The sequence below is a fragment of the Heterodontus francisci genome, chromosome 17 (assembly GCF_036365525.1).
Source record: "Heterodontus francisci isolate sHetFra1 chromosome 17, sHetFra1.hap1, whole genome shotgun sequence".
Taxonomy (NCBI): Eukaryota; Metazoa; Chordata; class Chondrichthyes; order Heterodontiformes; family Heterodontidae; genus Heterodontus; species Heterodontus francisci.
In genome coordinates, this window is record NC_090387.1 from 47040198 (window position 1) to 47054222 (window position 14025).

General features: G+C 44.3%; 1 protein-coding gene across 1 annotated transcript in view; it reads right to left on the minus strand.

Moving 5' to 3' along the window:
* The window catches only part of LOC137379192 (neuropilin and tolloid-like protein 2), a 50260-nt gene that overhangs the window by 14006 nt on the left and 22229 nt on the right, over positions 1–14025 (minus strand). Inside the window, exons 6-8 of the mRNA XM_068049907.1 lie at positions 13718–13762; positions 13481–13608; positions 2365–2593 (exon numbers count right to left, since the gene is read on the minus strand). Coding sequence (XP_067906008.1) covers positions 2365–2593; positions 13481–13608; positions 13718–13762 — 402 coding nt within the window. The remainder of the gene's footprint in view (positions 1–2364; positions 2594–13480; positions 13609–13717; positions 13763–14025) is intronic.

Genomic DNA, 14025 nt, shown 5'->3' on the forward strand with positions numbered 1-14025 from the left:
GGACAATCCCACCATCCCAGGATTTAGTCTGGTGAAACTTTGTTGCACTCCTTCTATGGCAAGTATATCCTTCCTTGAGTAAGAAGACCAAAACTGTATGCAATACTCCAGGTGCGGTCTCAGCAAGGCTCTATACAACTGCAGCAAGACATCTTTACTTCTGTACTCAAATCCTCTTGCTATAAAGGTCAACATACCATTTGCCTTCCCAATTGCTTGCTGCACCTGCATTATAGTTTTCAGTGACTCATGAACAAGGACACCCAGGTCCCTTTGGACATCAACACTTCCCAATCTCTCACCATTTAAGAAATACTCTGCATTTCTGCTTTTCCTACCAAAGTGGATAACTTCACATTTTTCCACATTAGGCTGCATTTTAAGAATCCGCCACCGAGTCAGGCGGCGGATGTTAACAAATACGGCCTGCCTGCATGGACACCACGTCACGGAGCCGCCGCGATTTCAAATGCGGCAGCTCATTTGCATGGCCATGACGCATGCACCCCCCCCTCCCCCACCATGATGACATGGAGGATGGAGGAAGCGGGCGAGCTGCCGCAGGCAAAGGTGTCCGGTGCCAATGCGCAGGCGCCGGTGCCATTTTTAAAGGGCTTACAGCCCTCAATGAATATTTAAAATTTAAAGGGCCAGGTAAGTGAACCTTTTGCAAAAAACAATTACATTATCTTTCCAAGCATTTCCCCCCTCCCTCCCACTGGCATTTCAAAACATTCCTGCCCTTTCCCCCCACCCCGGAATTCATATATTGAGAATTTGACCTTCCCCCTGCCCTGCACATCCCCAAAGTTCGGCACCTTTGCCCTTTACCCCTTCTGATCACCACCACCCCCCCGACCAATCTGCAACATTGTTACCCCGCTCCCCCCTCCCCCCTCCCCACAGGTATCACGCCACGTTTCCCTGAACGGGGATTCGAAGGCGTGGCATTGTCAGCTGCCCAAATGAAAATCGGTGTGGCTATTAAGGAGGCAACGGGACCCTCATTAAATCAGGTATGTAAATTAGATTACATATTGAACTGGGGGTCCTGTCGCCAAGCGGTGGGGCAACCGCCATGAGGCCTTGCTGCGGAGATCGGTACAGGGCTTGCTGCCGTCGGGGTCGGTGGCAGGTCTCCGTCGTACTGATCTTCATTGCACCCCCCGCCACTATTCCCGACGGCAAAGGGGCTTTAAAATCCAGCCCATAATATTCCAACTGCCAGGGTCTTCCCCACTGACTTAGCCTGTCTAAATTCCCTTGAAGCCTCTTTGCATCCTCCTCACAACTCACATTCCCACTTAGTTTTGTGTCAGCGGCAAACTTGGAAATACTATATTTCGTCAGACAACTGAGTAAAAAAGGGGAGGTGTTGGGAGGATATAAATCAATTAATAACCAGACAGGCTTAGCTTGCATCAACTCATATGGATTATTATGATTGATAGAATTCATATTGATTTTCACTGAATTGGGAATTTTATCTTCTCTTCAATTACTAGCTGTAATCCAGTTCCTAGTGGTAACAAATCATTGTATAGACACCTTCTTGAAATCAGTATTAATTCAATTATCTTGATTCCAAAGGGCTACAAAAGTGGAAAATAATATGGGAAAAGATGTATTTGTGCAGAACAGGTGCTGTTGTGCAGCTGCTGTTAAATGAACAGTCTTTTAAAATTTAGATGTGAGTCCTGTGTTGCAACCCATCAATATCACAACCTACGTAAAAGTGCTTCCTGCCGTCATTGAGTGTACAAGTGGAATCTCATTCTGTTTTCCAGTATTATCCTGACTTACTTTCTGACAGGAAATGTAAAAGTTTTTTTTGCTAATAATTCTTTCAAATATTTTCAAAAATGGGATATAATAATTTGTCAACTTTTGAAACATTTCCATTTTGCTCTATATGTCTGCAAACATTCTTCTAAATTTCTAAAGACAAGTTTTAGAAAGGATAATCAAAGCAGTGTACAGGACCAAAATAAATAACATTCCTGGCAATTAAAAACAAAGCTTTTATCTTTTGTTGGCAATTTTCCAAGGTAACATATTTTACCCAATTAATCAGTCGGTTCGGACACATGCTTCTGCTGCTGAGAGGATGGGCAGCCACACTGTCCCCAGACTTTTGCCAAACCACCCAGTGGTCACACCATTTAATATTGCACAGCATAATTTCCAAGCCTACATTTTTGATTATGATATGAAAATTTTAAAATAGTTAAAATATGATATTAAAATAGTGTTTCTTTTTTTTAATAAACTATCCTTTGAAGCAATCTATTTCACAATAAAATAAATGAGTAACAAATGAAATGTTATTAGAGAATAAAATGTTTATAAGCCATGGTTACTTACGATCCACAAATGAAGTAAACAGCATTCGGAACCTGCTGAGCCTGCTGCCCTCATCAGCCCACATACGAACCACTCCAACTCCAGTTTGTAGCATTACATCGTTGGCTACTGTGCTACAAAATTTTGCCTTTAGGTTTTCAATAGCACTGCTCCCATCATACACAGCAACAAAATTCCTCTTGCATTCATTAGAGTATTCCATTTGATAGTCAAGAAAGCGCAAATAAATCTATCGAACAGAAATATATTGAGGTCCTGTGATTGTGTTTGTTCTTTACACCCCATACAACATTATTTATGAATACCTTTACATTTAAAGAAAGAGAGGATCAAGGAAGAGCATTCTTTGTGTTTAAAACTATCAGAATAGGATCTCCAAGAGGGTGGCTGATTTTACTTACCTGACCGTTAACATTTAATGATCTTTTTGATTTTGACCTAGTTTTTTTTTTGTTTATTTTTGAACAGCAGGAGGTGAAGCTCATGCTCATCAATTTGTGCATATTAGGGCTGGAAATGGACAACATTTTCATTTTAGTGTTAGAATCAAATTACTGTATATCACATGGGCAATAAAACTCCCTCTATTCTGCCCACCTTTGGGGAACAATCCCGACTACACCAATGTACCAACCCAATTTCCCACAACAACCATTCTTATTTCCTTTAGATGGCCCATTATGCTGATGTTTTGGAGCTGTCACACTGAAACATTTATAAGGATCATCCAAAGTTAGTTTAGAACCTGCACTAAGGCCTAACCTTGATTACAACAATAAGTTTACCTTCTAATAGTGGGCTTACATTAATCATTCTTTATACTGATTACAATATAAATAGTTAGCATTTTCACACTGCTATTAGTGCCCCACAGACCAGAGATAGGCACCAACATGTTGTACCACGGACATTTGACAAAATTATTGACTCAGCCATGGACAAGAGGGCAATTAATCTGCACATAAAGGATACAGTCAATCTAATCTAATCAAAACACAGTCCAATTTAAAACACATTTCTTCCTGTAAAGTAGCTAAGCATACAAACATCAATGGAGAGCAGCACAACTGTATTAGCTAGCTAGCAAAACAGTATGCCATGCCAATGCAAATTACTTTTGTCGACAAAACCGGCTTCAGTTCATCACAAAGTTCCCTGAAGTCTAAGTAATCAAATTTCAGGATTCAGCAATACAGTCCTTAGTTACTGTTTATAATCATTTTTACTATCAATGCTAATCTGTTAAGTTTCATAAAACTTTTATAAACCATATTTTAAACTTGGTGTGATGATAACTTTAGGAACCTGACAGAAACCAGTGATAATGACTTTACTTTTGTTTTTAAAACTTCTACCTTATCATAAAACTCAAATCAGTTTCCATCGTAGTTGATAGAAATGTGGATCCACCTATGTTAACCACATCACCAGTAGCTGAGGATTTCCTGGAATTTTGCAGAGGTGGGAGTACTGAGGAAAAGAAGAAACTATGTCTTTGAATCAGCCTAATTAACTTGTAGATGCACAAAATTGGGATTTCATTTTTAATTTAATAACTTTATTTGCAGTATTAGAACATCAAACTATGCCCTGTTTTACTGACTTATACAGATTGGTATAAGGTTTTTAAAAAAAATACTTTTCTCTGAAATTCTCTTCCTTTCTGAAGGCACTGATTCTCTTTAGTAGAATACAGTTCATGGGAAATGCTTACTGTTCAGCATGTGATTCAAGAAAACAACATTCATGTGCAAACCTTGACAGGCTACCCAGCCATGGACAACATCACCACTGAACCAGACCCTGCCCTCACCCAACAACCATATTTGCATACTTCAAGCAGAGATCATTACATAACAATCAGGAACTCTTGCCAATTTTCCTTCCTTCACCTAAGGACTTTAGCACAGCTACTCAGATGAAATCAGCTCATTTTGTGTAGACAGGGGGTTAATTTGGCACCTTCCTGGTCAGTATGGCTAGTAACTTTTCTGAGCTTGGTGATTTTTATTTCATTTTATATCGTTTCCCAATGTTAAGCTAGGTGAGTTCAATTAATGTGTTTTCAATGAAGCCAGATTGTGAGCATGAAGACCTATGACTAATCTCTGCCTTGATACTAATATGGGTGACTCTTAAATCCTTGTCAGTTCACTTTTGCATATTTTGACACAGAGCTACAGAATAATTGAGCTAAGAGTGATATAGACCTATAATTGTAAATGGTGAACAATGCAATCATACCTGCATGACAATATTTCACTTTGGTCCTTTACAAAGGAACTTTGAACACAAATCTCAAAAGTGAAAAGATGGTGCTCTGTCCTATTGAAGTTTCTAGCTTTTAATAGAACATTTGTTATAAGATTACTGAATCACTGTTCCCAAGTTTCATAATTACATGTAACACATACTGTATGTGATAGGCCTGGATTCCAAGGACCATGTTAAATTAAGGCTGAACTGTTCTAGTAAGCAGCAGGTGTATTTGCCTGTGAAGCAATGCCAATGAGTCAAACCAAACACAATGAAGCAGTGCTGAAAATGCATTTGTCTTCCGTCCCATTTCTGTCGATCACAAAGTACAGGGATGCAGTATCTTAATTACTTTTGTTCAGTATTAATTGGCGAATATTACTTAAAGTGCCACTCTCTGAGTCTTACCTGATGCTAATCTGCATAAGAACGATTCCACTAATCAGTGTTGATTTGCTGGTATTGTTAATTGTTCAATACAAAGGTTGAATGAAATAGCTCACGCTCTTGGGATCATGATGGCACTGGGTAGCGAATTGAATTTTATCTATCATATATTCCTTGCATGCATGGCATAAGTTGTTTATGATACTTTAGAATAGAGCCCATCTTTCAAGGTCAGTAACAATTGAAATTGCTTATGAAAGCTACCATAATGTACAAGATATACATCTGTTTGTTCAAAATGTAAATGTTATTGATATTAATTATTTTATACTGCAGGATATGATGAACATATGTGAAAGGCATTTTGAAAGGTTATTTGGCAAATAAGACATGAAAAGAAAATAAATTGAACAACATTTTTAATCACTTATGTAGAAAGTGGTTAAATGTCAAGTGGCAGTTCACGTGCAAATTTCAATCTCACTGCCTTCAGGGGTAATTCATATTAATCAGAATTCAGTGGAAATAAATTATTTTCAGCAGAGAAAAAGAATTGACATATTTATGCTCATTTCACATAGATGTTTGGTTACTAATGGAAATAAATTAGGTGGGAATTTTTCTCTCTGAAATCATTATTCTTAATGTTATTTGTATCTCACCAACCTTAATATCATTTTTGTGCAGAAGTTTAAGGCTGTAATATATTGTCACTGCTATTAATATTCTTAAAGCTAAAACAGTAGGTTTATTCTAACATTACACACATCGCAGTTGGTGAAACTTCTTCAGGATCAACATTGTAAAATGTATAGTTATATTTGCATCTGTGAAATGAAATAATTTACATGCACTGTTTTACTAAATATGTATGTTTGACTGGATAGTTCACAAATACTTTTGATATTGTGTTATAACAAAAAACAAACCCAAAGTAATAAAAGACTGAGTTTAATCCAAATTCATTCTGATGGTGCAAAGCAGCACACATGTATTGATCAATAAAATACTGCAGTAACACCATGCAACTATATCATTACACTGCGAGACAACAAAAACACACACCCTTAATTGTTGTTTAGGGTTTTTTTAAATTATCTATCAAACAGCAAGTTAAATTGCAACAGCCATTTCCTTAAAAATGTAGTTTTGCCATTGGTATATTTCTATTAAAAATCTACCTGGTACAGAGGATTGTAAGTATTCTTTTACTTCTGTCTATTTCTATTTTTAACAAAAGTAACGAAAGTTTATTGAAGATAAGCAAAATACTGCAGATGCTGGAAATCTGAAATAAAGCCAGGATTTTTCGTGTCCCGGCGGGGCCGCGGTCCGGGAGGCGGAAGCGGGTGCTGAAGGCACTCCCTTTCTGCGTGCAACTTCTGCCCCGATTGAGTACTAAGTGACCAATTAGTGTCGCGTCGGTGGAGTTTTGAACAGAAAAGGTGGGCGCGGGTGGGAGACTCAGCATCGGGGGGCGGGGGGCAGGGCAAGAGCTGGAAGAAGGTGTTGAAACCCATTGAAAAAGGCTGTCAGCACCTTTAGTGGCTCTGAGAAGGCTGCTGTCTTTTCACTTATTAGTTACCAGGCTGCTGGGAACAGGAGCTGTCCTTTCACTTATTAGTGAGGAGAGGCGGTGGCTTGATGGTATTGTCACTGGACTAGTAACCCAAAGACCCAGGGTATCCTCTGGAGACATGGGTTCGAATCCCACCATGGCAGAAGATCGAATTTGAATTCAATCTGGAATAAAAAAGCTAGTCTAATGATGGCCATGAAGCCATTGTTGATTGTCGCAAAAAGCCACCTGGTTCACTAATGTCAAAGAACAAAGAAAATTACAGCACAGGAACAGGCCCTTCGGCCCTCCAAGCCTGCGCCGATCCAGATCCTCTATCTAAACACGTCGCCTATATTCTATCTCTATGCTTCCTGCCCATTCATGCATCTGTCTAGATACATCTTAAAAGACGCTATCGTGCCTGCGTCTACCACCTCCGCTGGCAACGCGTTCCAGGCACCCACCACCCTCTGCGTAAAGACCTTTCCACGCATATCCCCCCTAAACTTTTCCCCTCTCACTTTGAACTCGTGACCCCTAGTAATTGAATCCCCCACTCTGGGAAAAAGCTTCTTGCTATCCACCCTGTCTATACCTCTCATGATTTTGTACACCTCAATCAGGTCCCCCCTCAACCTCCGTCTTTCTAATGAAAATAATCCTAATCTACTCAACCTCTCTTCATAGCTAGCGCCCTCCATACCAGGCAACATCCTGGTGAACCTCCTCTGCACCCTCTCCAAAGCATCTACATCCTTTTGGTAATGTGGCGACCAGAACTACACACAGTATTCCAAATGTGGCCGAACCAAAGTCTTATACAACTGTAACATGACCTGCCAACCCTTGTACTCAATACCCCGTCCGATGAAGGAAAGCATGCCGTATGCCTTCTTGACCACTCTATTGACCTGCGTTGCCACCTTCGGGGAACAATGGACCTGAACACCCAAATCTCTCTGTACATCAATTTTCCCCAGGACTTTTCCATTTACTGTATAGTTCACTCTTGAATTGGATCTTCCAAAATGCATCACCTCGCATTTGCCCTGATTGAACTCCATCTGCCATTTCTCTGCCCAACTCTCCAATCTATTTATATTCTGCTGTATTCTCTGACAGTCCCCTTCACTATCTGCTACTCCACCAATCTTAGTGTCATCTGCAAACTTGCTAATCAGACCACCTATACTTTCCTCCAAATTATTTATGTCCTTTAAGGAAGGAAATCTACTGTCCTTACCTGGCCTGGCCTACATGTGTCTCCAAACCCACAGCAATGTGGTTGACTTTTAACTGCCCTCTGAAATGGCCTAGCAAGCCACTCAGTTGTACCTAACTACTAAAAAGTCAATAAGGAATGAAACCAGACGGACCACCTGGCATCGACCTAGGCACTGGCCCCTCCAAGCCACACACCATCCTGACTTGGAACTATATCACTGTTCATTCACTGTTGCTGGATCAAAATCCTGGAACTCCCTTCCTAAGGGAATGCACTGTGGGTATACCTACCCCACATGGACTGCAGCGGTTCAAGAAGGCAACTCACCACCACCTTCTCATGGGCAAGTAGGGATGGGTAATAAATGCTGGCCTGGCCAGTGACGCCCACATCTCATGAAATGAATAAAAAAATCAGGCTGCAGGGAACAGGAGCTTTCATTTTACGTAAAGGGGCGACTCACCGTCATTATCCATAAAGCTACTGAGACCTTGGAGGAGCAGAACCTGTTTGTGGCAATGGCAGAGAGAGCCAACCACATGACCCAAGGTTCACCACTGACTCCCTGCATGTCCTCCTCCAGGCAGCTGAGACAAGATGGGAAGTCCTCTTCCCAACAGACAGAAAAAGCAGGCCTCCCCAGATCACCAAGAAGGCCTGGATTGAGGTTGCGGAGGAGGTCAGCAGCCAGTGTGTAGTCAGGAGGGCCTGGATCCAGTGCCGCAAGTGGGTCAACGACCTTCTCCACTCTGCCAGGGTAAGGGGCATGTCTCAGTCCTCATTGCTTTGTACTCATCTGGGTGGGTATCCAGGTGTTGATATTGCAAAGTAGAAGCCTGGAGTGAATGGCTGCAGCCCTGTCATGGGGCATATACTGGGCACATCTGAGCTGCACAATGGACCAGAAGTGTTCCAACCGTACACTTGAATGGCAATGGTGCCAGTGGCAGCATGCAGCACAAGGGATGAGCGGGTGCTCCTTCAAGTCAAGTGACCTAAATGATTGCCATGTGTTTCCACAGAAGAAGAGAGCCCAGAATGCCCGAGAGGGGGCACAGAGTGGTAGCGGTGTTGTCAACATCGCAATTCTCACGGGTGTGGAGGAGGCATTGTTGCTTGCTAGGAAGGACGGAGGCCTTTCAGTTGCCGATGGTGCCGGAGCACCTGGCCAGGAGGGTGAGTTCTCCAGAGTGCGGGTGGGGGTGGAGGGAGTGGCGGGGAGGTGCTGGCTCAAGCAATGAAGGTTGCTCGCGTGTTCAAACTCACACACGTGGCCACACTGCAGTCTATAACATGTCCTTCAGTCCGGAGTGTTGCTCACACCTGATCATTCTGTTTTCCCCTGCAGGCAAAACGCAGTTGCAGCCAGGCAACGTCTCTGGGGCACAACTGTCCACCTCTGAGGAGGAGGAGAGTACCTCAGAGGGTGCAGCATCACATCCTTTCCCTGCACGAAGCACCGGCTCAGAAACAGTCTGCTCGGTTGGGCTGGTTGCGTCTTCAGATTCGTGGACACAACCTGGTGCTAGCACTGTACACGTGCCGGACCAGCTGCCAGAGGCAGTATCTGACAATGCTTCTGACACTCGGAGGACTGTGGGAGGCCAGGCCATTGCTGAGCCCCATGCTGATGATGAGCCTCTGCAGACATCCATTCAGCAGGAGATGCTGCAGGTGCAGTGTGAGGTGCGTGGAGATCTGGCGGAGATACCAGGGATGATGCATGCTCTGGCTCGGACTTTGGCGGTTTCCTTCCAGGCCATGAGTTCAGCACAGTCCCTGTCAACTGCACGACTGGCTTCATCTGTTGACAGATTAGCGGCTGCAGTGGAGGGCCTGATCCAGCAGGCCCTCCAAAGCCGGAGTTACGCAGAGTCCTGCAAACCTTCATAGTCAGTGAGCTCTATGCAGCAGTGCCTCAGCAAGATAGTGACAAGACTCCTGGGGTATACTCCAGGTGCTCATCCCTCTGAGCTCAGCAAGGAGGCCCATTTGAGCCTTGTGATGGCACAGAAGCAACAGCAGTATGCATCTGGGGCTCCTCTCAGGGTGCTCCTGATGCATACAGCGGCTCCATGTCCCCTCTGCCAGTGACACTTGCACCTCAGAATCCCAGGGTGACAGAGGGTGGTCCTGAGACCTCAACATGCTGAGGCCCTCACGGCCTCGGGCAGTCAGAGGACGCCTGCCAAGGTCATTCCAAACCACAGTGCATCCTGAACAGCCACCTGCCTCTGCATGGCGAGGGGTCTTCAGCACGCGTGAGCACTCGCAAATGTTTTAAGAAATCACAGTAACTGAACTTAGGATTCACTGGTGCGATTTGGAATGATGTTAATTTCTTACTTGGCTTATTTATGTCTAGTGTCACTGATGATGTATAGGGTAATCTTTTTCTTCTGCATCAGATGGAGACTTGGGGGAGGTGTCACATTGGGCCATGTTGTGTTGGAGGGAAAGGTGGACCGTTGCAGCTGAGATTAGCACCTGCAGGTGAGTGCTTTTGGGCTGATGAGAATGCCTGAATTCAGATTGACATATCAGTCACTGGCAGACTATATAGATGATGAGCTTCCGATCAGGAGAAACGCCTGAGTGTTACAGCCTCCCGAGCATCACTTGCACCCAACTCCTGCAAACCTCCAACTCCTTACCCCCGACATGCTTGTGGCTGCGTCCCCTTCTTCTGCTCAACCCCTCCACCCTCCTCGTCTGAGGACGCCTCGTGCTGAACTATTTCCTTTGCATCCAGGGCCTCCCCCCTCTGCAGCGCCAGGTTATGTAAGGCGCAGCAGACAACAGCAATGTGAGATACCCTTGCTGGCCAGTACTAAAGGGCACCAGTTGAGTGATCCAGGCACCTAATTATCATTTTCAGAAGACCTATGGTCTGCTCAATGGTGACTCTAGTGGTCGCATAGCTCGCATTGCTCCGTTCCTCTGCTTCATTCTGTGGGTTCCTCAAAGGTGTTATCAGCCATGTCTTCAGCGGGTAACCCCTGTTGCCAAGTATCCATCCTTGCAGTCACTCGGGGGGACTGAAAAGCGCTAGCACCTGGGAATTCTGGAGAATGAATGTGTTGCGACTGCTTCCAGGATAACAAGCACACACCTGCAATATACTCTTACGGTGGTCACAGAGAAGTTTCATATTCATTGAGTGCAACCCCTTTCGATTAATGAAGGCTCCTGACAGACGTGCAGGAGCTCCAGTGGCCACATGTGTACAGTCAATCATGTCTTGGACTGTGGGGAATCCAGCGATGGCGCTGAAGCCTCTGCCTCTCTTGGCTTGACTGGCGGAGTCTGTCTGGAACTTGATCAACTGGTTGGCCCGCCTGAATATGGCATCAGTTACCATCATTATGCAATGCTGCGCTGATGATTGAGATTCCGCACATGTCTCCTGTGGAAGTCTGGAATAAGCCTGATGCATAGAGGTTCAGAGTGACTGTGACCTTTCGTGCCACCGGCTTTGGATGGCCACCCATGCAGTTGGTGCTGACCTCCGCTGCCATCCTCTCACACAGAGATGTGACAGTCTCACGGGACAGGTGCAGTCTTCTATGGCACTGGTGCTCTGACATCTACAGAAATCTCAGCCACTGCCAGTACACCCTGCCTACTGGGTAGACTAGTCTCCTCACAGGTTTTTGCTCCCAGCGCACTCTGTGGCCTTCTGCCCCTCCTCCATAACCAGGCTGCAGTTGTCCAACAGGTTGCTGATTTCCCTGGCCACTTGTCCCCCTGTTCCTCCTTCTGGCACTCTCTTTCTCGCTAAGGGACCCTCCTCCAGAGTGGACAATGCTAATGGCTGCAGTTTCCCAAATATGTACTGGGGACAGCTATTTGCTGCCTGCTGCAAGGACATGCACTAACAACCCCCACTCCCCTACCCAGGATAAATCACTGATGCTGTGGCCCTACCAGGAGTTTTACTCACTCAGGTGAGCCCTGGTGAGCCAGCAATATCAGCCCAAACCTTGAAATTAACTCATAAATGCAACAGACAGAAATGAAAATTCATGTCCCTCCAACTCCTTCATTGACACAGTGGTTGCCGCTCTTTTAAAGCTGCCGGGTTTGAGAACCCCCCCCACCCCATTTGACCCGCTTGCACAACGTAAAATCAAATGGCCGCTGTAAAATGGCTGTCAATAGCCTTTTTGATGACTTTAATTTGCCCTTAATTGCCTTAAATTTGACGGTGAGCGGGTCTCCATCTCGCCCACCGTCCAACAGCGTAAAATGGAGATTCGGCGTAAGGACATCGGGGACCCGACCCGATGTCATCGCCCACCATTTTTCGCTTTGGCTGCCTCCGAGGACGCCCAATTTGATGAGATAAAATTCTGGTCAAAATCAGAAAATGCTGGAAATACTCAGCAAGTCTGGCGGCATCTGTGGAAGGAAAAACAGAGTTAATGGGATGGACTTTATGAGCTCTCTGGCTTCGGGGGTCGTGGCAAGCAGGGCCCGGAAAATTCTTCTGGGAATGGCCTGCCATGACCCCTGAAGCTGACATGTCCCCGCCACAGTTTGCTGGCGGCAGCGAGGCCTCAGTGTGCCCCCCCACCCCCCCGCCGCCAAGCCGCGGGGCTTTCATTTGCCTAATAAGACTTATGCAATTACGTGTTAATTACCTTACCTGGACCGGGCAGCTGTCCCATGCCGATATTCCAGCTGGTGGCCGGAGGTCCCACGACTTCCAATCCCCGTTTGGGGATTCAAGGTGAGACACTGGTGGGGAGGGGGGAGGAGTTTAATTTTCAGGTCGGGAGGGTTGTGGGAGCGGGTAAAACCACTCCGATTGGTTGTGCGGATGGTGGGAAGGGGTTGAGGGTTAAATGTTCTGAAGGGTTAAAGGTCGGCATTTTCCGAAGTGTTTTTTGGGGGGAAATGTCAATATATGAAATGAGAACTCAGTGGAGTGGGGGCGGTGTAGAGAAGGGGCTAATCAAAGATAAATTAAAGTTTTTTACACTTTCCATTGAAATGGCACCTTTAAACATGAAGCCTTTTAAAAATGGCGCGGGCACCCGTGCAGTGGCACCGGATGCTGTTGCTGGGGACGGAGTGGCCCTCCCCGTCTATGTCATTGGGGCGGTCGCTCAGCCCCCTCCATTTAAATGAGCCCCTGCGTGAAATATCGCGGGGGCTCAGCAATGGTGCATCCACGCTTAAAGACAGTGGACTTCAAAGTGCACCGCTGTGATTTGCGGTGCACTAATAAAATTCAGCCCAATGTTTCAGGTCGATGACCCTTCATGAATTTGATGAAGACTCATTGACCTGAAAAGTTAATTCTGTTTCTCTCTCCACAGATGCTGCCAGATCTGCTGAGTATTTCTAGCATTTTCTGATTTTATTAAAGTACAAGTTATCTTGCTAATGGTTTTGAATCCTTTTATGTTTGAATTTATTGTGGGGCATAAACTAATGTGGAGAAATCAACAACAATTTCAGTGCAATCCACACCTCCACAAACTAGTATGAGGAACAATAAATGTCCTCCAGAAGCCATTTCCTGAACAATGTTTGTTACCTATGCTTTCTTCATTTCTAAGGGGCACGCCTCAGATTGAACCTGATGCTACACATGTTCTATCATATGAGGCTCTGGGAAGGAACCTCAAGTAAAGATTCTTTCTGTGCACTGTCTTCTGTAAAATACAAACATAACATACTTTAGCTTTTGGTGGGGCTCTTATAGTCCAAATGCAGTCGACTGCTTCTCCAGGTTTTATTTTCTCCTCTTGTTCCACTTGACTGGAGTGAATAATCCCATCAGGTCCTGATAATTCAAACTGGCAATCTAGAAAGACAAATACTAATATTTATTGGAAAAAAATGAGAAAATATTAACATTGCAATTAATAAAACTAGTGTTAAAAATTTCCTTGAACATGTAATGGTAATCATACCTGGAATGGGGTTCAAGATTCCACCAAGGTAGATAAAATCAGGATCTGTAAAAGTAGGAAACATTTGATTGTATTGTTAATTTAAATAACATGTTTAATCAAGTAACATTTGATAAATATGTCTAAAAAGCTTGTCTTTATTTTGGAGGAATCTGACACAAAGGAAAAATGGTCATGGTTATTGGAGGCCAATCTTATATCCCCAGGACTTTATTGCAGGAGTTTCTCAGCGAAATGGCCTACATGAGTACTTGGAGAACATTAGGTTGGGCTGACATGTGGCAAGTAATATGTATGACACATAGGTG